The 27,409-nt window shown below is 32.4% G+C and overlaps 5 protein-coding genes across 9 annotated transcripts; 3 read left to right on the plus strand and 2 right to left on the minus strand.

The window, feature by feature from the left end:
• Positions 1-5,719: 5,719 nt before the first annotated feature.
• Positions 5,720-7,657, plus strand: LOC113869331 (myb family transcription factor PHL8-like). 3 transcript variants are annotated; one of them, XM_027505608.1, is made up of 6 exons: positions 5,720-6,102; positions 6,202-6,278; positions 6,389-6,446; positions 6,541-6,616; positions 6,731-6,800; positions 6,878-7,657. In XM_027505608.1, the coding sequence occupies exons 1-6, from the start codon at positions 5,970-5,972 to the stop codon at positions 7,475-7,477; spliced, it is 1,014 nt and encodes a 337-aa protein (XP_027361409.1). In that variant the 5' UTR covers positions 5,720-5,969; the 3' UTR covers positions 7,478-7,657. The 3 variants fall into 3 exon arrangements, with proteins under 3 accessions (XP_027361409.1, XP_027361407.1, XP_027361410.1); XM_027505606.1 differs by having other exon boundaries at positions 5,970-6,102; positions 6,872-7,657; XM_027505609.1 differs by having other exon boundaries at positions 5,982-6,106; positions 6,872-7,657.
• A 2,740-nt stretch (positions 7,658-10,397) lies between these two features.
• LOC113870389 ((R)-mandelonitrile lyase-like) lies at positions 10,398-12,465 on the plus strand. The gene is made up of 3 exons (XM_027506984.1): positions 10,398-10,497; positions 10,712-11,362; positions 11,588-12,465. Exons 1-3 carry the CDS (start codon positions 10,398-10,400, stop codon positions 12,463-12,465), a joined length of 1,629 nt encoding a protein of 542 aa, XP_027362785.1.
• A 336-nt stretch (positions 12,466-12,801) lies between these two features.
• LOC113869533 (E3 ubiquitin-protein ligase MPSR1) lies at positions 12,802-13,845 on the minus strand. Its single transcript, XM_027505897.1, has one exon. The coding sequence runs from the start codon at positions 13,599-13,601 to the stop codon at positions 12,930-12,932; it is 672 nt and encodes a 223-aa protein (XP_027361698.1). The 5' UTR covers positions 13,602-13,845; the 3' UTR covers positions 12,802-12,929.
• Positions 13,846-15,196: 1,351 nt separating this feature from the next.
• Positions 15,197-17,190, plus strand: LOC113869727 (50S ribosomal protein L18). Of its 2 annotated transcripts, none has more exons than XM_027506186.1 (5): positions 15,197-15,301; positions 15,610-15,716; positions 15,934-16,022; positions 16,581-16,733; positions 16,877-17,190. In XM_027506186.1, the coding sequence occupies exons 1-5, from the start codon at positions 15,279-15,281 to the stop codon at positions 17,030-17,032; spliced, it is 528 nt and encodes a 175-aa protein (XP_027361987.1). In that variant the 5' UTR covers positions 15,197-15,278; the 3' UTR covers positions 17,033-17,190. The 2 variants fall into 2 exon arrangements, with proteins under 2 accessions (XP_027361987.1, XP_027361988.1); XM_027506187.1 differs by having other exon boundaries at positions 15,269-15,368.
• Positions 17,191-18,215: 1,025 nt separating this feature from the next.
• LOC113868491 (beta-1,3-galactosyltransferase GALT1) lies at positions 18,216-24,212 on the minus strand. Of its 2 annotated transcripts, none has more exons than XM_027504117.1 (8): positions 24,050-24,212; positions 21,585-22,715; positions 20,929-21,164; positions 20,014-20,295; positions 19,554-19,682; positions 19,304-19,483; positions 18,595-18,702; positions 18,216-18,466 (listed from the first exon to the last, which is right to left on the minus strand). In XM_027504117.1, exons 2-8 carry the CDS (start codon positions 22,345-22,347, stop codon positions 18,251-18,253), a joined length of 1,914 nt encoding a protein of 637 aa, XP_027359918.1. In that variant the 5' UTR covers positions 22,348-22,715; positions 24,050-24,212; the 3' UTR covers positions 18,216-18,250. The 2 variants fall into 2 exon arrangements, with proteins under 2 accessions (XP_027359918.1, XP_027359919.1); XM_027504118.1 differs by having other exon boundaries at positions 23,656-24,210.
• Positions 24,213-27,409: the final 3,197 nt, after the last annotated feature.

A 27,409-nucleotide genomic window follows, 5' to 3' on the forward strand; every position in this document is an offset into this window, starting at 1 on the left:
GCTTGTTTCTGAGGCAGAATTTTTCCTTTCAATAGTGTACAATTTCAAAAGAAGGGAAAGATGCGATTTGTGTCAGCACCAATGCTTAACTGACATCGTATCTGCCAATTTTTGAAGGAAGAAGAGACTTAAAGGAAAGAAATGCTGCATGAAAGTGTAAGTGTTTCATAAGTAAGTGCTTCCAACGCCAAAGTTTATTGATAATAGTGAAGCTTTATGGATCAGTTCGATTTTTCTTTGATCTTTGGATTGTATCTGATTCTGATAAATCATTATATAGAAAAGGAAAACCATCTTCTGATTACCACCAATGAGTTATTGATAAATCATAAATGATAATGGAGTAGTCATCATTGGTTTGAAAGTCTAGCTTTTAGTGTGCTGTGTGACCTGTTGTTGAGTGTCCTTTTCATTGGTTTCAGAACTTGATTAACCATTAATTTGATCATGATGTTGAAGAATAATGAGTTATTCCTAGTCTGAAAGATGCCTTGCATTTATATACATACAGTCCTGTATCTCCTTTATATCATAAGATGCGCATGTAACTATATCATAATAGGGTGACAAGATCTAATACTGTTTTTGACACAGCTGCTGAATTATGCATGACATTGGAAGATTTTTTTTTTTTCCAACTTAGATTCTGAGAATGGCTCGCATTTTTAAGCATACATTCCTGTATCTCCCTTATGTTGTAAGATGTATTTGTATATAATATATGATATAATGTGAGAAGAGATTTAAGACTGTTCAACAAAATTGCCAAAAAAATATACGATATTGGAGGATATATAATTGTTCTCCTTAGATAATCTGTTGACTGTTATCTTTCTTTTTCATGTGGTCAATAGACTATTACCGTTTATGGAAAGTAAATTACTAAAACAGAGAGGTGGACTCATGCACACCCCAGTTGGGCTGACATATTCCTCAAACCCAAAAATGGGATATCTATAGTAGTTGGCAAAGCTGTACAACTCAACTGAATATGGACATGTATACCTAGTACATGTATATGTGTACTAAATATATGTATGCTACATATTTTTATTTTTTTTTAGAAAAACACTAATTTTTATTTCTTAAAATTAGTACTATAAATCAATTTGACCTTTGGTATTAAAAAAAGGTAAACTTTTGATTTTAATAGTCATTAATTAATTAATTTCCTAAAATTGACACGACAGTCAATTTGATTTTTAATATTATTAAATCAATTAATTTAGTCTGAATGTAACAATTATTATCAACTTAGCTCCAGAAATTGTCAACTATCAGTTTATTTGACCTATTATTTGAGACAAAGTTAACTTATTACAACAAAATCAAGGATAAAATGATTAATAACCTCTAAAGTCAAAGGAGAAAAATGAATGATTGTTAATTGTAAGGATTAAATTTATTTTTTAAAATAATTTTAAGAATTAAAATGATTGATAACGACAATTTCATGAATTAATTTAATGTTTCATTCTAATTTTATAATTGTTGTGCAAAAAAAGTCAGACAATTCATTATCTAAGTTCATAAAAATACAAAAGAGGATTATTTTAATTTTTAAAATTACCAACTGAAAATCATTTTAATTCCTAACATTATTAAACAAGGGTCATTTTATTTTTTGAAATTACAAAATTTAGAGACTAAAAAAATATTGTTTATAATTATTTTTTTATTTTGGTGTATTATTTAAAATGTAGTTGCAAATATAGATATATGTTATTTCGGATTGATATTATTTTTCCAGTTTTTTCCCCAAGACATCTCCTATTATTTAAACAAATTCCAATTTGGTGTGTGGGAGTGCCTCTTAAATCTAGGAAGTTGAAGTACTTTGAGAAAATAAGGCATCACAAAAAAAACCTACACTTTTTTCTTTAGATGCTAAGTAAATTAATGCAATACTACTAAGATGGTGCTTGTCTACATTATAAAGCATTAGCAGGAAAAGAGAATACGGGGGTTAGAATATATGAACAATTATCAATTGGGTAAATTTTAGAGACCAGGGTGGTTTTCGATTGCACTAGATTCTGTAAAGCTATTTCTTCTCTAAATCAAACATCTAACTTCGAGTGACAAGGAGGATAGAAAAGTCTAAAACGGTCTGAATTTTTTGTGATCGATCAATGCTTTGTTCTATAATGTTTATGTACGAATTATTGGGATGTGTTTGGAGTTTAATCTGGTAGGTAGGATGATGGTTTGTAAATTGGTCGGAATTTGTTGTGACGAGGATTCTAATTACCTCTTCTAGCATGAAAGTGAATAAAGGAGAAAAAATAAATAGAAAAGGAAAACGAAATGAAGGTCAGAATATATATGATCTCATTCTAGAAATTGACCCCCCCATAAAGTAGAAAATTATGGTTTAAATAATTGCCAAGAGAGGCACCCATATTAAATAATACCCAACACAATACCTTGAGCACAGGTGATATGTGAAAATAAGCTGGATGGAAAAACTGGCATTCAATATTTAATAACAACTGTAGCCGTGTAAGGGGTTGTAGATAGAGTGAGAAGTTATATTCTTGGTTCGAATTGTAGTTGCAATTTGCCAATTTGAATATTTTGTTAAATATTGATTCTTTTGAATATTCTTTAATGAACCTCGGATATACTTGCACATAATTGGATGGTATATATTCTATGTCATCCACATAGTTCAATTATTTGAAGCACTCAGTGCCACGACAATGTTTACTTTGATGCCTAGTGGGCCATTTCAACCGAGGTTGGACTAGGATTGATACTATGCAAAAATTCTTGATGCAAATAAGCTATTTGCAAAACTTCAAGAACATGGAAACATTGTTCATACCCTGGTCTGATAGAAAAAGCATTGATGATACAAAAGCATAGATATGAAGTGTCCTTTTAGGAGCACTTGGGTGCACATGACAGACCTAGTTAGAGCTCCTACAGCAGGCTATACTCAACTTGCCCCTCAAAAACAGTTCCCTTTCTTATCACTTCCCATGAATCCATATGTACCTTTCAAGACCTGATCAGTTGAACCCTATACAATTATAGCACCTCATAGGTATAGATATATGATGTTCAAGTTTCCTAATTGTCCGGAATATGTCTTGACTTGCATTTGTGTTTTGCTGACACAAATTAAGTAAGGGTGTGCAAGAAAATTAATCATGTATAAAAGAAAAAATTCAATGCTTCTTCATGCCTACTCTACTCTTACTTAAAATCCTACATTTTTACCTAGTGACATATTGCTCACGTCATTCTATGCAAGTGATCATGTTTGACATAACATTTTAATTTCAGTAAAATTCAATTATTCTATGGTGGGATGTTGACAAGTTCCTTTTGCTTCTCTTTTTGTGATTCCTGAGGCCACATTCTTCTCATCTTCTTTCACTGCTTTTGGATTTGTGAGATCTTCCTTGCTGGGTCCATTAAAAGAGTAATAATTGATGAGGCAACTTTGCTTAAATGACTTTTGATTCACCGGACCTTCTCCTACTGATCTAATAAAAATACCGGGGTCCCTTTGCCTTTAGAATCATCATGGAATCTCCTTTACCTGTTGTGGAATATATTAAAGCAAGAAAGAAAGGAGCTTCAAGTACAGCAGCTGTTAAAGATGAATGTCTTGCAATTACTCTCCATCTTTTTCTTGTTTTTCAAACGTTTGGTCCACGTACAACAAATACGTGTCAATAATAATATTCCTTTCTTTCAATCTGAGCTAAGCTTGCCACTAAGGTCTTGAATGTGTTTCAAGACACAAGTAGCAAATGCTTACATAAGAAGAACCCACCCTTTCATCCATTGTTGTTGTAGGGCCTACCAAGACCATCCTTGTACTCTACTATTTGGTAAAAACTTATCTCATAATGGTAACTAATGGTTGGTGGATATTTTTCACTCCAAATAAATAGTGTCTTACATTCCACTAGCAGTTGAATTGTGGTAAGTCAACTAATCAGGATAATATGTTGTGTGGCTTCTAATGGATATCTTAAAGTAAATTTGGATCGATTTTCCTCATTTTGAATCATGGGATACTATTAAACAATTCTAGGAGACCTTATGGGAATCCATAGTACTGAAATGGCAGTGTAGTGAAAAACCAATAATTCATTTTGATTATAGTGATCAAACTCTAAGCGCAACCAAAGATATGTTGTGAAGAGTGACTTGCTCCAATTGACTTTTACAATTTGTTGTTGGCCATTATAAACCTCCTTTACCTTTTTCTTCTTTCCTTTTATTTTTGGTTAAATTCTCTTTTCTTTTCTTTTCTTCTCTTCAGCTTGGATATAGATCACAGCATTAAAGCATGCATGATTCCCTTTAGAATAATTTCTTTATGGGACTCGTATGATGAGTGAGCCCTGTAGATAAGGTTTAAGAACAAAAAAAGTGCAAAGCAGCCACATTTGTGTGCATGTTCTTTCCATCTACTACTGACTGTTAGTAGTCTCAGTTTTCTTACTAACTTCCATTAGTTATTTCGTTGCCATGCAGCTCAACAGTAATATATATGGGGAGCTTCTCAGTACATTGCAATTGGAATATTATTTTATTATAATAATTTTATCTATGGACTCTTTTATTATGCAATGTTTTGGCTCAATTCCTTTATGGAATACAGCTTTTACAATGATGGAATTATATATACATGACCCTACTGATTGATTGGGTTAGTGCCTAGTTATGTCATGACAAGCACTCACTTGTGATGATGGTCCCTTAATGAACTTGGGGGTTGTGATTCCATTGCACGGATAATCTAAGAAATTGTAACCTGTTCAGTGCCTTGAACAAACACGTATTTTATTATTTTCATTTTCATATGGAGCTCCATCTTAATCTTAGAACACTGCTAATTAGCTACCTTTCTTCTACACTACTTTCTTTGTACAAACATTGGAGACTCTGGGTCCAAAAATCTAATCCTAGATTCTTTGATTCCTCCATCCCTACATGGAACAAAAAGAATCTGCCAATCACACCACACACAAACACCGCGTAACAAAAATCAAAATTAAGATAGCATTTGACTTGACTTTTTTTATTTTATTTTCACAACTATTTTAGAGTTTAAGTTAAGATAATATCTTTAGAAATCAAGTTAAAATTGTTTAATTTTTATCATTTTATTAAAATTATTATTAAATAATGATAACAAGTTAACAACAGTCTAAAAAATCTCCCTTTGGAACAGAACGGCCTCTAATTACTTTAATAGAATTCTTTTGCCATTAATTTTTTTTTTTTTTTACTTTTAGAAATTTTCTGAAATTGTGTATCACTTGGCATATTTTTTAAAGAGAAAGGAAATAAAAATAAGGTCACCACCAAATGCTACTTATGATAGAAAAAAAAAGATATGAAATTTGAAAAAAATAATTGATTCATTTAGTTTTCACTTCCAATCGATGAAAATATCCTTAACAGCAAACCCCATCAATTTTTTCCCTAAAAGTTTCTCACAGCATTAAGAAAGTAGTACCCTATTATTCATTATGGTGGGCCTACCAAATTCAGTAGGAATCAACAACAGAGAGGGAGAGTGTGAAGTGGGAAAACAGCAAGATAAAAACAAACCACACACTTTCCCTCTTTTCTCTCCTTTTAAGACCCAAAATTGAGCTGTTTTGCTTTCCCTGTTTTTGCTGCATCAGAGATTCTCTCCACCCCATTCAAGTCAAAGAAGAAAGAATAGAGGGAATTTTTTTTTATTTTTTAAAAAAGAAAAAGTGGGTATGAAATGGGATGAGAGAGGAGGAACCACAGCTCATGGCATATATTCCCCCAACATAACCCCACTTATGTTTCCTGATATGGAGTGAGATCATACAACAACACAACCAACTCCAACTTATAAAGAGAACTATAGCTACCACATATTGATGCATAGCTAAAAGGATCATAACAACATATTTATATTTCAGTCCCTTATTACCACTAAGTAGTAACTCATCCAAAAATAGCATATGGATCAACAAAACATGCAAAATCAAAGCATGCATTTTGTGCTATCCACCGATGCCAAACCAAGGCTAAAATGGACTCCTGAGCTTCACCAACGGTTCATTGAAGCAACTAATCAGCTTGGAGGTGCAGATAGTGAGTATAACACAAACTTTGATCACGCATTTCTATTTTTCATATTGTTATTAGATTTTTACAACACATCTTAATTTTTCACTCTGTGGCATGTGGCAGAAGCAACCCCAAAGAGTCTTATGAGGGTGATGGGAATTCCAGGGCTTACTTTGTACCACCTGAAGAGCCATTTACAGGCATTCATTTCCCTTTTGTAATGATATTATAATTCTTTGTTTTTTATGCACTGAATCTAGAAATCAGGAGTTGTAACTTTTCTTTTATTTTGTGTTTGTTATGGTTACAGAAATATAGACTTGGGAAAAGCCAGCAGCTAGAAACCTGCTCTGACAACAAACAAGAAGGTGGTGACTTGGAGTGTGTCTAGTTCAACAGCAAATAGCATAAATGATAATTTTCTATTTGGCATAATATTGATTGATGCTCCTTTTGGTGCAGATTACAGTGAAACCAAGAGCAGTGATGATCATTGCAGCAGGGAAATCAGTCTTGGGGCCCAGAATCAAACCACAGAGTAATAATAACTAGAAATTGATCAAATGTTTTTACTTTATTAGAATGAATATCTCATAAGGAAATAATGATATTGCCTAGAGCTTCTACTGATCAAATTATTTGTGTTTACCAGAAACTTGCAGATAGCTCAGGCTCTCCAAATGCAAATGGAAGTACAAAGGAAACTTTATGAACAAATTGAGGTATAGTACACATGATATGATTTATTAAACTTGCATAAGGACATGTTAATCAATTTGGACGATGAATTCAGGTGCAGAAACATTTGCAGCTAAGAATTGAAGCTCAAGGGAAGTATTTACAGTCAGTGCTAAAGAAGGCACAAGAAGCACTTGCAGGGTACAACTCTAGCCCAGTAGGTATAGAACTCACAAAAGCTGAACTTTCTCAGCTAGTTACCATCATCAACAATGCTTGCCCAAGTTCTCCAATCTCAGAACTCACAGAAACAAGAAGGTTGAGTTTGAACCAAGGAGAGAGGAAAAGAGACAGAGGAACCATGTGTTCCCTTGAAAGTTCTTTGACATCTTCTGAAAGCTCAGGGAGAAAAGAAGAGAAACAACTAATGGAAGACAAAAGTTCACTTGAATTGCCACTGATGAACATTCAAAGTGATGATAAAGCATCCAATGGAGACTCAAGTGATGAGGGTAGTGGAAGAAAGAGAAGTGCAGCCACCAAATCTGATGATGGTAGCTGTGTTGTTGAGCAACCATGTGGGAAAAGATGTGGCAACATGTTGAGGAAAGCCATGTTGTCACAAATGCTTGACTTGAACAGCCAGTGTCAGAGTGATGTGGACTCAACAAGTTCTAAAACATTAGACTTAAATTGCAGTTTAAACTTTTGGGAACCATGAAGATGGTTTTTATACTTTCTAGAAATCATCTGAACGTATGCAGCAAAATCATTATCATAAAAGAAATATGTTTATATTTATATAGTATGTATATGTCTATTATAATCAAAAGAAAGAACAATTGACTAAAGGGTATAATACACATATGATCTCATATGGTGTGGCACATCTCACTCTTCCACCACCCTTGACCCTCTTCTTGCTTTTCCTATCTCTTCTTGGTGCTGATATTGGGCCACAGAATAACAAATTTCTGCTGTTACAAGTTGGTAATGGGTACCCACTGGTTTGGTTTAATTATTATCCTTCTTAAGGCCCTACTAAAATATGAGTTGGTAACGTCAAACCCCCATAATCATTCCACTTTGAACCCAATTTTACTTCCAAGTAACTCACCAAGATTGTTGTGTTAGGCACATTAGTTTAAATTGACGTGATCTAAGATAAGTTTACTTGAACCGTCTAAAGGGAAGAAAGAAACTCATAACATAACCTATATAATAAGTTGTCGGCAAAAAAAATATAAATAAATGAATGAATGATGAGTAAAATAGCATGCCCATTTGGCAAATATTTGTGAGTACAAACTTGAATTTACTGGTGTTGATATCCAAGAGGCAACCAATAATTTGCATAATCCATTTTGATAAAAATTAAATGATGCACTTCACTTACTCGCAAATGAATGTACAATGCTAGATGTGGAACTTGAACCCTTAGTATAAAGTCTTTGATAATGCTTATCATGTTAATCCAAATAAGCTAGATCCTATTTTTTGTTTACGACAACCTATTTATGACAACTCCAACTAAGCAACTTTCATAAGTGACATATATATATATATATATATATATTTTGAGCAAATATTCTTACACTTGTTATAAATCTAAAAACTTTTATCCTCAGTTTTAACTTTTTATTTAACTTAAATTTAACGGTATTATCAAATCATTCTTTTCTTTTAATTATTTCAACTAACATTTTACTTCAACCTAGTAATTCTAAACATTTTTAACTGAATCTTGTAACCCATACTTTTAAAAAGCAGCAGAATAGTTGAATTGGTCAGTTTGAAAGATATGTGGAATAGAAAATTGGTTAAATCGGCTAAAATTAGACAAGAACAGGTGAGAAAATTGATTTGAACTTGTCAATGTATAAAAAATTAATATTGTTTAATTTTAAAAGTTATTTTAAAATATCTTCTAAATAAATACAGAGTCATATATGATATTTTGATATAAATTTATCGTCATTTAACTATTTACTGTAATTTTTATCTTATAAAACATATAATAAGATTACTTTTTGCTAATTTAAAATTTTAGTCAAATTACGTTTCTTTAATTTTATTATTATCCATCCAACTTCAATTCAATTATTGAATCAATAAAGTGTGAATTAATACTTTCATTGGATGACTAATTCAATATTTAAAAACTTTAAAAAAATATAGTTAAAAATAACTATAAACTTTTGATTTGTTCTCTTGTTTAATGACTAACAAGAAAGTCAAAGTATGTTTGATTTTTTTCAAAATAATTTTTTTTTAAAATTGAAATATAGTATAAATACGCTCTTATTTTTTCAAGAACAAACACAGTTAAAGTTGCTCTTATTAAAAAAAAAAAATTTTTTTTACTTTTTTCTTTTTTAAGATCAAGGGTTAAATATTCCAACTCAGACTTTTCAAGTTATTTTTTAAATATTTTATTGGTATCTAATGATTAGCTCTAAGGAATCCAAGAGTATGTATATGTGGGTAGAATATCATAATACTCTTTATCACTTTTTTGAAAAAAGAAAAAAGAAGAAGAAGAATTATATACGAACCACGCGAAAAATGAAAAAGCATGACCAATAAAACACCAAAATTACTACCTCCATGACAAATTGAGTTCAGTAGACTAGTCAGAATCTACTTCTCTAATATTTGTGAATGATTTGCAAGTGTCATGCTTGTGTTAAAAATTTATTATTTATTAAAATTTATTAAAAATTATAAAATTATAAGAAAAAATAAAAAATAAAAAAAGGGTGGCATTTAAATAATTTTGAAATAAATTTTAACTAGGAGTATATAAGAGATGCTTGTGTTAAAAGTTACTGAAAATGAAGAGTCTCACTTACTCATCTGTATCCAACCCTTTATTATTCATAGTGAAGAGATGCCACAATGCACAAAGGTAGTGTGCGAGGCACGTGACACCCTCACTTTTTTCTTCCTTCTTTTTTGGTCAACACCCAAATGTTATTTTCTTCCAAACAACTTCTGATCATGGGCCATAGTCGCCAATTTCCACTACAACAATTTGTTAACGTGTGCAAACATAATTCACCGTCCTTCTTAGGACCCTACCTAAAATATGAATTGGTGACGTCTGAACCAAATCATCAATTATGCCTCGCATTCATGATTATTATAACATAGTTCATAAAATATTCCATTTTGACCCATTTTTACCTACATGCAATTATGCCAATAATTTTCACTTTCTTGTGTACAAAAGTCTCCATGGACATGCTAACGAAATTAAATTTAAGGATTTTAAAAAATGATTGGACAGAATCATTAGCCTTGTTATTTAAAAAATTGTGTGAACTTGATTCACACAAAATATTATTTCAACAAAACCTACAGTTTCATTTTATTTTTTTCATCACTACCCCCTATGAATTTCAAGATTAGACCAAAAACATGATGCCCGTAACAGACAACGGTTGTCGCCAACAAAGGAAGAATGAATGATTAATAACACCATGCGCATTTTTAAAATATTTGATACAATGTAAACTTTAATCAATTAGTGTCACCAGCAAAGAGAAAACAAATAATTTGTATAGCCCACATTTTGGCAAATAAAATCATGCTCTTCCTCTGCTCACAATTCAATGCATTAGCTAATTGCAATGCTAGACATGGAACTTCCACAACTCAAACCAGCTCAAAGGCTTCTCACAACATTGTTCTTGTTCTTACTTGCTAGTTTGGGTGTCTCATTCCCTTCAGAGCCTCAAGGTAAGCTATTTAAATTTTATTTCTTATAGCGTGTTTAAATTCACATTCAAAAATATTTGGATCCACATTAACTTTAAGGCTACTGGTTGAAACTTTTGTATTGGATACACGTTTATAATATTTTTCAACGTGTTTCCAAACCAACACTTAAAGCCAAGGTTGAAACATGATGTTGAATTTTGATTGGTATAAACTAGCACCATTTACTGTGTAGGCAATAATAGGCAATGGCACATGACTTCAAATGTGAAGGAAATAGCAGGAAAGTCTTATGACTATATTATAGTTGGGGGAGGCACATGTGGTTGTCCATTAGCTGCTACACTATCAGAGAAATTCTCAGTGCTACTCATAGAAAGAGGTAGTTCCCCATATGGTAATCCCTTGGTGATAGATAGGAGATACTATGGCTTTCCATTTCTTAAAACAGACAAATACATGTCAGTGGCACAAAGTTTCACTTCACAAGATGGAGTTGGCAATGTGAGAGGAAGAGTTCTTGGAGGATCATCAGCTATAAATGGGGGCTTTTATAGTAGAGCAAGTGAGGAATTTGTTAGCAAAGTTGGTTGGGACAAGCATCTAGTCAAAGAAGCTTATGAATGGGTGGAATCAAAGGTTGTCTTCCCTCCTTTTTTTCTCTCACCATGGCAATCTGTTGCTGAATTCAGCCTCCTTGAAGCAGGAATTTTACCATACAATGGCTTCAGCTTGGAACATATCAAGGGAACCAAGATTTCTGGGAGTGTGTTTGATGCATTTGGAAAGAGGCACACCTCAGCGGACCTTTTGGATGCAGGGAATCCAAAGACCCTCACAGTCCTTCTGAATGCCACAGTAAAGAGTATCATCTTTCATTACAATAGTAAGTAAATAACTGTACAGGTTTGTTATCGTTAGTTCTTAGGTTAAATTTAAATATATAAAATAACTTATTTTTTTCTATAAATCTTTCTAATTTTTAAATAAAGAAAGTTTTAAATAATTTTTATGTTTTTAAGATATTAAAGAATTGGATGGATAACAACCCTAGCATTTTTCAGTCATTAATTCAGTACTGTCTTGAATTTTGACCACTCAAATGCCGTAGGTTACAAGAATGAAACCAGAGCTATGGGTGCAAGGTTCATACAAAGTAATGGCAGCTTGGATGACACCTATGAAGCTTACATCAAAAAGCTAAATAATTCAAGTTCAAGGGGTGATGTCATATTGTCAGCAGGTGCATTAGGTAGCCCCCAACTTCTGCTGCTAAGTGGCATAGGACCAAAAGAAGAACTGAGAAGGTTCAACATTCCACTAGTTCTTGACTTAAAAGGGGTTGGACAAGGAATGCAAGACAACCCTTGCATAGCAGTTTTGGTGGATTCTAAGCCACAGAATAGGCTTCCTGATCCACCACAAATTGCTGGCATAACAGATGACTTCAAAATCATAGTTGAAGCATCAATACTTCCCCTAAGTTCCAATGCATCAAGGGTTAATGTTGCTGCCAAGGTGGCAATGCCTACTTCAAAAGGAATGCTTGAACTGAATAACACAGACCCAAGGCTGAACCCTTCAGTGAGATTCAACTATCTAGCAAGTGAAAATGACATGGAAGAATGTGTCAAGATGACAAAACTACTTGATCGAATTGCTAGGTCAAAGTCTATAGCATTTTTCCTTGGCGAGTCACGGCAAGAAAAATTGACATCTACTGAGGTTGATCTGAGAAACTTTTGCAAGAAAAATGTGAGAACTATCTATCACTATCATGGGGGTTGTAGAGTTGGATCTGTTGTTGATGAGCACTACAAGGTTTATGGTATAAAGGGATTAAGAATATTAGATGGCTCAACTTTTTTAGAGTCACCAGGCACAAACCCCATGGCTACCCTTCTGATGCTAGGAAGATACCAAGGAATCAAGATTCTAAGAGAAAGGGAAGCAGTTTCTGGCTTAAACATCAAAGAAAAAATACAATAAGTTTCTTGATTACTTTTACATGTTGCACAAAATCAGTGTGTAAAAAGAATGTGGCAGCGCTTAGGAGCCTAACAGAATGTACCTTGGAAAATCACAATCCCACTTTTACAATGTAAAGTTGTTTCATTCCCCCTCATCCAACTTTTTGAATTAACTTCGAACTTCATGGATGCCTCCTCTTTCTTTAGTTAATACTTCAGAATGGTACAAATTTCTGACTTTTAACGATTTTAAATAAGTTTCAGCCACGATTGTGTTGCAAAGTTAAGGCCACCTTAATTGTAAATTTGTAATAACATCACAGTGAAAAGAAAAGGAAAGTGCTAGTTCAAAAAAAAATCATCATCATCTTATTTATTACCACAACATATGATAACAATTTCGTGCATTTCTGCCTGTACATACTTTCAGTCTCCCCCAAATTGAAAAAACAACATTTGACCCAAAAATATTATATATCTTCTCTAACTCTCTACCTCAGCGTCACCTTCGGGACTTGATGATAAAGAATCATTAGAATTACCAGGAGTATCATTTGGATCATCGCTGCTCCTACTCCTATTGAAAGAAAAACTAACCCAAACTTCACCCCCACCAACCCTCCTTCTCTCTCCCCCTTCTTCATCCCTCTTCTTCCCCTCATCAACAGGCATGTCATACCTACAAACAGGGCAAGAACCATGAATCCCCAACCACTTCTCAATGCAATTATGGTGAAACCTATGCTTACAAGGCATTTCTTTTACCACCCCACCAATCTCAAACTCTTCCAAACACACAATACACTCCAAACCCTCACTTTCTTCTCCAATTTCCACACTTGGCATGGCCTCTATCGATTCCTTTGAAGCCGGTGGTCGACCACTCTTCACACTCCCAAGCTCACGTAACAGAGCTTCAAGGCTTGAAGCTCCATCAATGACCACCATGCCCTGTGTAAAGGGGTTCACCAAGATTATTCTTTCACGCTGGGAACCATCAGTGCTCCCAGTTTCGTGATCTGGGTCTTCGTTGTTTCCCCTTGGGGAGGTCTCTGAGAGGCCAAAGAGAAAGGGCAAAAACAGAGTCATGTCTCTGTTTTGCACAAGCCTTTCAAAAACAGAGGAGAGATCGGCTACCTCTGGCTCAGAAGCCATCAACTCAGTTCAGAAGGATGAAAGAGAGTGATACTTTTTGTCAAAGAGAAAAAGGGTGGTTGATGATGGGGTTGAATTGAAGAGAATTATGGAATAATTTAGAGAATGAAAAGAGAGAGCGGTGAAGGGAGTGAATATAAGGGGTTGGAACAGAGAAGAGAGAAACGTGTGCGTGCGCCCACTGAAACAGAGAAAAAGGTGTGGAAGGATCTGGAACATTGTTTTGAAGGTGCATGTGTTGTGTTGTTGTGTCTCTGAAATGACCGTCCATGTTTATCTTCTAAATTTTCAATCACTATCTTATTCATCAAACAAAGATATTTAAGGCATTCATCGTATACCAATGTTCTCGTGTTAGTTATAGTAGGGCTCAGCATCTGTGGTTATGATCTCTCACTCTGTTCCTCACACAGTCATACTGTTTTTTCTTAATGCAATGATCTTCATGTTTTAATTAAAATTTTATATTAACATCCATTTGTAGAGTTAGGTTTAAGTAGATTTTATTTTGAAAAGACTATTTATTATATTTTTAATGTAATAAGTGTATTTTATTTTGATAAAAAAATTATTACTTTTAATTTTAGATGTTTAAACTTAATTTTAGGAATTATGGTTAATAAAATCTTCAATTAAATAATAATTCAATCTATATCAAAACAGGCTATTTATGTTGTTTTATTTGTGAAGTTTTTATTCATGTAAACTCATTCTTAGAACAATAAGTTTGTTAATATCCAGATAATTTTGTTAAGATGAATTTGTTGATAATTTAACTATTATAAAAAAATTTAAAATATTAATATATTTTTATATCAACCTATAGTATATTATATAATAAAAAATTATTTTGAATTGATGATTTTACAATATTGATTAGCAAGGCTTATAACTAGGGAAAAAATTAATATTTTCATTTATATCATTTGATTTATTTATTCTAACTTTGGACAGCTGGGTGGCAAATCGTACTAACTATGTTGAAAATTTTTTGTTGTGATTGTGATGTAAATAAACGAATAGGCATACGACTAATCTGCTTAGTATATTATAAAAAGAAATCTCTGGCTGCAATTGATTAATTCAATATTCGTTTTTGCTTACATACTATGAAATCTAGTTTTGTCCAGAAGCTACGATTATTAGGTACACTCAATCGTTTTAATGTTAAAAGATATTTATTTCGATTCTCAACACAGATTCCGATAATTAAAAATTAGAAATTGTTTAAAAGTTGTTAATTGCCTAAATGGCTAAATTTGTCAGATGCATGATTTAATTAAATGTTTATCGAATAAACTTATTTATATTATAAATTTATTACAAAATAATTTATTTTAATAAACTATACTAAATATCTATTAAAATAAACTAAAATAACTTATTAAAGTTTTAAAATATATTTAATTTATTCATAAACTCTTTTAAATAAGTTTTATCAATTTTAAATTACTTCTTTTTTACCCTTTTTTTATTGAGGCTTTTCCTTTCCTCTATTCTTTTTGGATATCTATTCACTGCAAATCGTTGGGACATTTTTTTAATATCTATTTACTTCAAAATCATTAGTGGGAATTATTAGTATAATGACACAAATTGCAATGCCATAGGCAAATCATTGTTAGCTCAGTTTATTATTCACAAAAATGTTGACAACTACAACCTGAATTATGGAGAATGCCTATGAATTCCTTACTTTGGTGGGTACACAAAATTTCCAACTTCTGTACTCTATAACTTACCCACATAATAACCCCTTGACCAGTTGTAACACTTTCCTCTCTGTCATTTCACTTCTAGAAATACTAATTTTCTGTCATTTCAAGACTCAATTGAAATTACCAACATAATATTCCCACCATAGCTTGTCTTTCCTTCAATGCCAAACCGAATTGAACAGCAGTTGCACCTTTATGGAATATACACACACCAACTGTTTGTTAAAATTCCTATAAGAAACTCATTATTGATTATGTATTTGTAACTCAAGTTTTGGGGCTTTTTGCAGTTTACACAATATGGCTCAAGTGAATGCTCCAGCACTACAGTTTAAGAATTCCTGTGTCTTTGGAATCCATCCAAAATCGTTTATTTGCTTTCAGACACGGAGTAGAAGTAAGTTCAGCACAACTTAATCATGCCCAAGCATTTTGTGCTATGTGTTTGAGATTTTAGTCTCTTACCCAGTCCAGTGCATTATGTTAGCATCTATGGAATTTGAATACCAGCAATATGGTTACTTAATTAGTTTCATAATGTCTATGTATACGTAGATATGATGTTGAATTTGACTTTTGATGTTGATCACCTTTAACTTTGAATTTTCTTACAGGTTTAACCAAGAAACCATTTGTGATTGAAGCTAGAGCAAATGCTAGAAAAGAAAGTGCAAAAATTCGGAACAGAAGGATGCAGAAAAAGGTGCATCTGTCTTATCTTCAACTTACTATACACTGTTATATCTATTGTAGCCAAATCCCTGTATCTTTTCAATGATTAAGGTGTTCAACAGTCATATTTTATATTTCCACCATATGGTCTACATGTATGCCATGCCATTTAATTTATTCCATGTACCCATTAGTAAAACATGTCATCACTTTTTTCATAGCTAGCTGCTGATTTCAGTAAATTCATTCTGTGAACTGTGTTTTTTTTCCGACGAGTCCAATGCAGCATTGATGAAGTTAACGTTTTTGGGTTCCTTCAGTTATATGGTCTACATGTATGCCATGCCATTTAATTTATTCCATGTACCCATTAGTAAAACATGTCATCACTTTTTTCATAGCTAGCTGCTGATTTCAGTAAATTCATTTTGTGAACTGTTTTTTTTTTTCCGACGAGTCCAATGCAGCATTGATAAAGTTAACGTTTTTTAGTTCCTTCAGATATGGCACTCCACTACTAACTGCCAAGTACCGAGTTTTTCCCCATCTGCTGTTAATTCCGTGATTTTATCCTTGTTTTTCCTTTCAGTATAATGGAACAGCTACACATCCTAGGCTTTCAGTATTCTGCTCCGACAAGCAATTATATGCAATGCTTGTAGATGACAAAAATAAGAAGTGTTTGTTCTATGGAAGTACACTGCAGAAATCATTCCGACAAAATCCTCCCTGTAGCACTGTTGTAAGTAGTCCACTTAATCTTACAGAAAAATATTGCATGAAACAAGGATTGCAACTTTTTCCATTTCTTTTTTTGGTCTCGTTATGCTTTTGGATTTGGATTTGGATTTGGATTTTTTGTGTTTTGGCATGACATGACTTTAGGAAGCTGCTCAACGTGTTGGGGAGGGACTTGTCAAAGCTTGTGTTGATCTCAACATAAATGAAATATCATCCTATGATCGCAATGGCCTTGGTCGTGGAGAAAAGTTACAAGCCTTTGAGATTGCCATTTCCAGTTATGGATTCTTGCCAAGATAGGTCTGCAACTGATACCGCTTCTATTTTGTCAAACACATATGAAACACTCCAATGTTGAAGTCAATCTTATTAGGGTAGGACATGCATGATCACTTTTCTAGAATAGCAGGTTGAAAACTTGTGTGATTGATCATTACTATAAGATAAACTTAGATACATCAGATACACTTTTGTTTCATAATAATATATTGACATTTCATTTTCTTTGGATAATATATGCTGATTCTCGTCTGGACATACACTGCCAAGAGCAGTTATCCGTTCTACACCAATGAATGCTTATATGGTAGGTTTATTGTTTGAACATATATTGTGGAGCAACTTTGTTACTTATTTCATGTTTCTTTATCTAACTCGAATAGGATTATTTCTTGTGGGGGATATTTTGTGTTATTGAACTAAAAAAAATTGGTATTCCCTTCTTTGCTCAAAAAATGTGTGCTAATACACACAGGATGTTATTATGTTGGTGCTAAACCGACAGAATACTCGTGGTTAAATGAAAGCCATAATGTTCAATTAAAAGAACAAAAAAATAGTGAAAAATATATTTACTGTCATTGACTATCACTTTTACTTAATACATAATATAATAACAATTACTTTAAGTGTGTATTATTTAATTCTCTTAATTTAAAAATAAAAAATACCTCATTCTCTTTAAAATTTTCCTCCCAAACCCCTGATGTTTATAGTTCAACTTCCAACGATCATGTGGCATTTTGTTCCAATACGGAATGGTTTTGGTTTAATATATATATATATATATATATATATGACGGATGCTCGATGTTATCCATGAGATGAATATTTGTTAATTGTTAGAAATAACAATATTTTGTATATCTTTTCGATTCAAATAGAACAAAAAGAACTTTGCAAGACGAGACTTTCAATAAAATGTATAGAATATCCAAGTCATACCATAAAAAAAATTGAGGTTTCTTTCTACAATGTCGTTTAACCAATCAAAAAATTGATCAGGGCAAGAAAATATGGTCACCTATTTCTGATTGGCGGCTCTATACAAATCTCTCCCCTCTACGTAGAACAATCATCAGATTTACTTGAACGAAATTATGACTACAAATATGCCCTACTATTAACTATTTCTAATAATTTCTAGCTAAGCTAACTATTCTAATCATTATACAAGCTCCCCAGCAATTCAAAAGGGGGATTTTTTTTATCAGATGCCGTAGCCTGGTCAGTCGGTAATCATCTCCTATCACCACAGCATTTGGCACCTTTTCCTTCTTGAAGTTTCTGCCACAAACAGAGCAATTCCCTAGGACCTTGGTAATGGGCAACCACATAACCATCCTTGCAACCCTCATTATAGACTCTGGCTTCATTCTCATACCGAACTTCTAGACCTTGCTTCTTCATGTCGGCGATCCAGATTCCCATTGCAACGTCTTCTAATTTAAACATCTGCCAAACAGTGTTAAAATTGACTCATTGAGTGTTCACATATCTCACCAATGCGTTTGTACAAAACATATTTAGAGTCCACTTGCAAATTTTTATTCAACAAGTAACGGATTTTTTTTATTATATACCTTCAAATTGTTCTCTCTGTATTTCTTGTATACCATGCTTGCTATATCGCGTGAAACCACATAGCCAGGACCATGTGCCCAAGGAGGATAAGTTCCTTCGCTCCATTCCTTTAATAGGCAATAATCATTGGTTAGTTCAAATTAGACAAGACAACAAAAACAATAGACAAACGAAAAGGACAAAGCAAAGAAATCGACAACTTTAACACCGAATAGCTAAATTTTTTTTAAAAAAAAAACAAACAAACTGGGAAGAGCACATAGAACTTCCAGATCTCCAGTAGCATAGCAAGCAGTAATTCTGTCCGGTTTCAAGTTACTATCTTTTTCACCTGAGTTTCTGATAGTGTAACCCGGAATACAGGTTACCATTTTCTCATGAACAAGCATACGATAACTGGCATAAATGCATATATCCATGGCTCATGACTGATTGACTGAATAATCAAGTTTCAATCCTTCCATGGGAAATTATATCCATCATAAATTATTTAGTTCGTGATGAATGGAGTATTTACTTGCATACAGACCAATACATTCAACCTAGATCTATTTACAAGCAAGCCTTATAAGGCCGCATATAGCATAAGCTTGTAATGATTATTTTCTAGTTAAATTTATCTGAAATAAAACTATAATCAGAAACTAATAATATAAACAACACATGGAACAAAAAATATTTAAATCTTAAATAAGGGGATATCTCTACCTCAGGGCTGATGTACCATTTGCTATCTGTATTTCGATGAGGTCGGGAATCTGAATTGATGAGTCCATACAGTAACCCATGAGCCAAGTTGATCCTATTTAGAGAGCCTAGAACTTCATCTACACGAACAAATGCATCATCATCTGTCTTCATGACAAAATTTGCTGAAACAACTTGTGTCTGTCAAAGAGATAGTGTCAATGAGGCAGAGGAAAGATTCTCCATGTCAAGAGTAAAGACAAGACATTACCCCAAAAATGCAGATTGCTAAGGATTTCCAAGTGATGAGGCTGTAGTAGTCAACAAATGGCATCAGCTGTATGTCTCCATAAGTTTGTGCTTCTTTCCACAACTCTTCATTAACTATTGGGCTTTTATGCTGCATCAGCTCAAACAAAAAACCTAATTCAGCAAAAATCTACATGTAACACAAGTAACAGACTTTCAAAAGGTAGCAAAATATCATGTTCATCTTGATCTTAATCAGAATGAAAAGGCTATAATGTAGAGATACTGAAAACAAATGCTTTAACAGAAGTAAATATTTATGCAACTTTTGCTTATCAATGAAATGAGATAAGTTAAAATTTTGATGACTACCAGTTTATGAAAAGATAAAGAAATCTTAATTGTATATTATGATTAATTAAGTGATTTTTCTACAATTCTACTAATAAATAGAATGATATGAGAAAACCACAAATACCCACCAAACCAACAAAGAAGCGCACAGCTGTCATATTAGATCGAACTGCATTGTACTGCATCCAGGTTCTTCTAACAGCCATCCGGCGCTTGAAATTGTTAGCAGTAGAGAAAACACCAATGAAGAGATCCAATGGAGTCTGTGCAGATATAGGGCTCGATTTCAATGATTCAAGATCAATAATATGCTCTGAATCCTCTGATGTAGGCAGACCACTGGCAAGAATAGATATCAATTTGAGGTCCCCAGATATTTTTATTTCACTGACAAGCCATGGCTCCAAGGTCTGACATATAACCAGCAAAGTCAGTCAACAATATTAAAATATCAAAGTATTGGCTTAATTGCATTTTTAGTCATTTTAGTTTAAGACTAAGTACAAATTTAGTCCGCTACTTTTGTCAACCCAATTAAGTTTTTCTACTTTTAAATTAAGTAAATTAGGTCCCTCCATTGTTTCTATATTATTATTTTCTACCTAAATATTTAAGGCATTTATGATAGGTTTATTATATCATATAATTTTAAATGTTTAGAAGTCAAAATTTCATTAGACTTTAGGGATTTTATAAGATGAGAGATTAGAGTTTCAAAGAGAAAAAATTTGATTTTTTTTTTATCTTGGCTGAAATTCAATGTTTTGATTGGTAAAATTTTGAGCAAAAGAGAGGGTTTAAAACAATTCAACCAATTCAGTTTGTAAAATATGAGCAAAATAATGAGAATTTGAGAGTATTAGGTAAAAGAAAATTGATAAAAGGACCAAATTTGCTAAATTTTGAGAGCAGAGAAACTTAAGTAACTCAAAAAAAAAAAAAAAAAACCTAAGCAATCAAAATTAAACATAATCCAAATTAAAGGAACCAAAAATGTCATTAAGCCAAAAGTATTCAACAAAACCAAGAGAGAAACAAAGTACTTCACGAAAAGCAAACGAGGTTATGTGCTTTCCATCAACTGTCATTTGGATTCCCTCAGTTCCCACTCTAAGAGTTGCAACAAATGGGTAGCCTTGCTTAAAAGGAAAGTATTTCCTATTTATTGATTGTTCATCTGTTGCTGAAGATCGTCTTGAAGTGTGGGAATACATGCTGGCTGTGTGAAGTTGGCTACTGTTCTTCCCTACAATCTTATTACACTGCTCCAACTCATCAACTGGAAAAAGAAAATGCTAAATATTAAACAAAGGAGGACAAAGTAGCACTGCAAAAGCAGGTAATAGAATTATGTACAACTTCTGGATCAGAAGAAACACACACATAAAAAGATTTAGCTCTACAATTTAATAGAATAGGAAAAGATATAAAATATCTTTTAACAAACAACTGATTTTCATGAGGATAGGAGCTGCATCTATTCTAGAACATCAATAGCATATGAAAACTAAACACAAGTCTCATTGATTCAAGAATTCGATATTGTTAACTCTATTATAGAACAAACTCTTCAGTAGTCATTGGGTTCAAAATTTTACCACATTTGATTTCAGAGTTGTACAATGAAATTCAATATCAATTATGATGAACACAAATTCCTACGGATGTTGAACCAAATAATAAGAATATAATTTTTCACCTTTTTCCTTTTCAGAATTAGGAGATGGACACCGTTCCTCTTCACCCCAATCATGAGCTATAGTCCAGGTGTTTTGGACAATTACTGGATCTTCAGTGACTTTATCACCATGAAGCCTAACATTATAGTGTAAAATAATTGGAGGATCGGGCTCCCCAGGAAGTGGTTCACCAGTCAAGTCAATCCGAAAATTACCTAGAAGACCATTTGGAATGCCAATTACAGTGATGGAAGAACCCTGTGTCAGGCCACAAGGTACTTGCAGTTTGTAACTACTATTACCAAGTTCAGTGGAATTCATTTTATTAAGAAAATGGGGACACTGCTTCTCTTTAGTTCTTGAACTATCATTTGCATGACCTTGTCTTTGCTCTTCAATTGAAGAAATAAGACTATTCCATGCACCAGCAGCCTCCTTGATAGCTTCTGCTGCATTAGGTAGACCCTGAGCATGATCTATTAAGTGTTTCAATTGGTTCCATGTCTGAAGAGCTTGGATCTCTTCTTTGGAAAAGTTACTCCCAGCAAAGAGGCTAGACACAAGAATATCAGAAGAAATAACTTGAGAATGAACATCTGGATTTTGAATAGCAGGCGGAACCACGGGATTTATCCATTCTAGAGGATTAGTACCATTAATGAGGACAGGTATAGTCAAATAACCTTCACTAATAGGATTTTTCATGACCCCATATCGCAGGATCATAAGCATAAACAACATAAACAGTGAAGTGATCAGAACTCCTCCATACAATTTATTCATTTTGATGATCCTATGAATGAAGCAGTAGTCCTGAATCTTCACAGTACTTGATCATAAGGATGCCAAACAACTACAAAATTGATAGGTGTCTTCATATAACTCCTTGCTTAATTATGGAGCGAAAATAGGCAGAAGCAAATAAGGAATGCAGATAGTATAAGTTCTTCTCATCAGATTCTAAGAAACAACCATAGGAAACTTTCACTGAATAGTAGGGCAAGATTCACGTCTTTCTTTTAGTCGGCTATGTGACTGATAATCAGATATTAAGTATCAACTATAAGCCCTTGGAAGCATGTTCTTGATGCCAAGATATCCACCACAAGAATTATTTGGAAAGCATATGAGATTTAGCTAGCATGCTGGACCTGTAATTAGACCAATACAAAACTATCTTTAGAGACTTTAGTCGATGGCATGAAACAACTCAAACACAATGCTCCGTCAATGACTAATGCAAACCAAAGCAAATTCTCACTTGAAGAAAATTAACACCTTTAAATTAGGAAACTGATGCTTACAATAGAAAACAAACACCACATACAGGATTATCAAAAAAAAAAAAACACCACATACAGGTACTGTAATAGTTTAAAAAACATCTAAATGTAAAATTTTGAGAGAGCGAACCCTGTACGATGTAGTACATATGACATCAGTTACATGAAGCCAATCAACAATAACTAAATTCAAACATCACCCCAATAATGGTTGAATTTGTAGACCAACATGAAGTAATATGGATCACAGCCACATTTTTCTTTGCAACACAAACTTCAGACTTATCACAGCTACAGGTATTCCTTTCCTAGTATCACCTAAGGAAAATATTTTTCAAATTCCCTATTAGCGTTCTATTGAAGAAAAAGCTTCCACTTCGAATAAAGTAATGTAGCAATAAATTAGAGTTTACCGGTCAATGCCCTCCCTGGCAAACAACTACCATCAGGTCACCATAGCAATAGAATATTTGGTATTTAAAAAAAATAAGTCTATTCGCATTATAATCGCTATCGAAAATTATAATCAGGAGAAAACAAGTAAAAATCAAAACACTAAACGGTTTACTAACAGTATAATAACGGGAAAAAAATAGAAATTCCATTGAAATCGCAAAGCATGCATTAATTAAAATTAAATAACCAAAAACCGGATGGCTCCTCCAATCTTCTATTTCAATAAATTTAAACTCAGATCTTACTCTATCCACCTTTTCGCTTTACATTAAGTAAAAGTCAAATCTGCTTCAATAACTTAAACGACAAAAAAAATTTAAAAATAAGAAAAATCTAAAAAAGCAAAGAGCACCGTAAACGCGTTGGGGTTTGAAGTTCTTTCTCAAGTCGTAGCTCTCCAAATCAAATGCCGCAAAAGAAGAACCGTGCATCATAACCAAAATTGCAAGAACAAAAAAATTATCACAACCTTCAAAATCAAAATTACGAACAACAACTAACACTAAAATCAAAATATAAAAAATAAAACAGTAATTTCAAAACGAATTCTACAGCATAGCATCCGAGTGCGAAGCAAGCAAAAACAGCATCACACAGATCGAACGGCACCGGAAATCGACAAGGAATATCGGACAGAAATAGCGACAACAGAAACAACAAAGGCGGAAAAGAGCACAGAGAGAGTGAAAAGCAAGGAGAATCGCAATGTTGTGACGGTGGAGTGAAGGAGAGTGAAGTCAGTTTACCTGGGGAGATTTTCTCGAGAAAATGGCGGAAAATGCAGAGCGAGGAAGAAAGAAAGAGAGGAGCGAGAAGATATTGAGAGATTTGATGACTTTTATCCAAGTTTCTATGTTTGAAGTTTGAAGTTTATTTGTTTCTTCTTTTTTGTCTTCGTCTTCTCCGTGTGAGAGTGAGAGGTTCCTTATTCTACTTAATAGTATGGTAGAGTTTGACAGAGAATAAAAAGAAATAAAAAAAAGCAATTTAAAAAAAGAGAAAGATAAAGAAAAGTAAAAACACCCCATACCCTTTGCTACCGTGTTCTACGGTGTAATTAGATTTTTGGATCCTTGCGGAAGGGTGAATCTGTAAATTAATATGCATGCAAAAATGCTAACTAGTTAGACACTGCCCTTAAAAGAGCAGTTAACACGATCGTGGTGTTTTTTTAGCACAGTTGAAAAATTAGAAATAAAATATGTGTTAAATTGAATTAAAATTTATGAAAAAATTTAATTTTGGTATTTTATTTAAATTTTATTACTTTATTTTTTTAAGAAACCGATTAATATTTGTCATAGAAAGATAGATAACTAAAATGATTTTTAATGCATTTAATTTGTTTAAAATTAATATGTTATTAATATTGCATTATTGCATTGATCAATCAATACAAAAGCTTTCTATTAAAAAAGAAACAAATAACACAATTGGATAAGTTTTTTTTTTTAATTTCTATTTTAGTATGATAAATTGTGTTGATAAATTTCAATCATTTAATTTAATTAAAATTTAATAAATGGATAAATTTTTAAAAACAAATTCTAAAATTTCTTTTTATTCCTTTCTGATTTCCATTTTATTCTTTCTGCTTTTCTTTTTTCACTTTCTAAGTTAAACATTTATCTATCTAAAATGTTTTTCAATTAGAACAAGATTCTTAATTATTTCTAATTAAAGTATTTTTCTTTTATATTCTTCTTAACTTCTAAAATTTTACTTAAAATGTTATTTCATTTTTTAAAAGAGAAAAAATCACATTAAATTAAAATTAATATATTAGAGTATTATTTTAACCTTTACTTTGGAAGTAAAGTGATAAATTATGGGTATAAAAGTTTTTGCAAAAAATATTTTGTAATTAACGTTAAGAAATTCAATCATATGAAAGTTCTTTATTTTTTAATGATTAAATATATTTTTTATAAAAATTAACTCGTCTTATTTTAATCCATTAATTAATTTTTAAATACATTGAATAGTTAAGATTTATCAACGTATGGATAGTATCAGTCAAAATTTTTAATTATGAATATAAATTTTCTCTTAAGAAAAATCTTAAAGATAGTATCAGCCAAAACTCTTCTTTTTATAGAAAAATATAACTATTATGTGGAATTATTTTTATAAAGGCCTTGGCTGGATCATTGGTAATGGAATGACTATCAAGTTATGGCAAGACAGTTAACTTAGTGATAGCCAATCACTATCTTGTATAGCTATCTAGCCTATTCCTGGTAATATATTTCATGACCCTTTTGCAGTGTTTTTCTTCCATGATAACTGGGATTGGGATAAAGGGCTTTTATTCCCATATTTAGTTGTGACCTTATTGCTAATATTAATCCTCCCTCCCTTGCTAAGGGCCAAGACTAGGTTTGCTGGAAGCAAACCATTAATGGAATTCTTTTCCTTAAAATCAATCTATACGATCATAATGAATTTTGATTAGTCTACTAATTCTCAGAATTCCATCTTTGACATGGTTTGGAAGTGGGAGAGTCCTCCTAGAATTACTACGTTTTTATGAAAAATTACCCATGACAAGCTCATGACTAATGAGTAAAGATTCCACTACAATATGATTGATTCTCTCATTTGTTTAAGTTATCAATAGGCTCTTGAAACAATATCTCATGTTCTCAAAGATTGTTGGGTTGCTAATAGTATATGGAGTTGAATCCTCTCTCCTGATAAGTGGGCTACGTTCTTTAGTTTGGGATTGTCTAATTGGCTGGAGTTCACTCTATCCAAAAATCAATTTTCCCTATACCCTCCATGGAATAAAGTTTTTGGAGTTGTCATTTGGAACCTTTGGTGTAACAGAAATAAGGCTATTTTCCAAGACAAGCCTTTAAATAGTAAAGATTTGTTTAACAAAAATTTGTCTAGTATTGATTATTTTTTTCTGTTTTGCAGGTCTGAATCATGGTTTTTGGCTAATGGTGGTGACTTTGCTTGTATGGTGAAGTGGCAGCCTCGCTTGAAGAATCAGTTTAAGCTAAACATTGATGGGGTTGTGTCTCGGGGATAAAGATCTTGCTAGTTGTGGTGGTCGGATTAGAAATAATAAAGAAATTTTTTTGTTTGGCTTTCACAAGACTCTGGATTTCTGTCATCCTATAAAAGCAGAACTTTTGAGATATTTTTGGAGTTTACAACTAGTCATAGCTAAGAAGATCCAAGTAGTTTGGATAAAATGTGACTTAAAAGAGACTATTTCTTTAGTAATTAATATAAAAAAAATACCCATCCCTTATTCTCTATTATTAATTATATTTGGGATCTCATTAAAAAAATCAAATTTGTTAAAATTAACTATATTTTTAGAGAAATAAACCAGAATGCTGATTAATTAGCTAAATTAACCCTTAATTTTAATTTATTTTTTATTATTTTTTATAGGACTCTTTCTTTCTTTAAACCTTTTTTACAGTTGAATTTTTTAGGTACTTTAAAATCTAAATTTAGTATCTAGTTTATTTTATTTTTAAACTTTTATCCTATTTTATATAAAATAAAAAAGATTTATCAACGTGACATGTTACGTTAAAATTTAGAAAAAAAAATGAGGATAAATTTTCACACTAAAATAATCTATATGTAAGGATCACATACATATAGAATAATCTATATGTGACCGCGTAAGTGGATTTGAAAAGAAAAAAAAATGGTAGCGGACGAGAATGACCGGCAGAAGAGGAAAGGTCAAACTCACCCTTTTATAAACTATTTTATTTTATTTTTCTTTGTTTCTGACCTGGTCCCAATTCCCAAACACCCCTTTCTTTGTCGGTTTATCCTTTTTTCCAATTAATGAAGCTCTAATTCAGCGTTACTATTCAGGTCATTGCTTAAAATTCTATATCTACATAACTATAAATCATTTGTTTTATATATCTAATTCAAGATTAATCTTTCTAAGATCATGATGACTTGATCTTAAAGACATTAATGAAGAAATTAATAAATAAAATATTTTTATTAAAAATTACAATTAAAACATTTTTATCACAAATGAAGCTTAAATTGTATTTTTGTTGTACTTGCATTCCCAATAACCAATTAATAACTACGGAAAAGACCCAATTACATGTTAAAAT

The sequence above is a fragment of the Abrus precatorius genome, unplaced genomic scaffold (assembly GCF_003935025.1).
Source record: "Abrus precatorius isolate BTA unplaced genomic scaffold, Abrus_2018 Scaffold6, whole genome shotgun sequence".
In the NCBI taxonomy this organism is placed as follows: Eukaryota; Viridiplantae; Streptophyta; class Magnoliopsida; order Fabales; family Fabaceae; genus Abrus; species Abrus precatorius.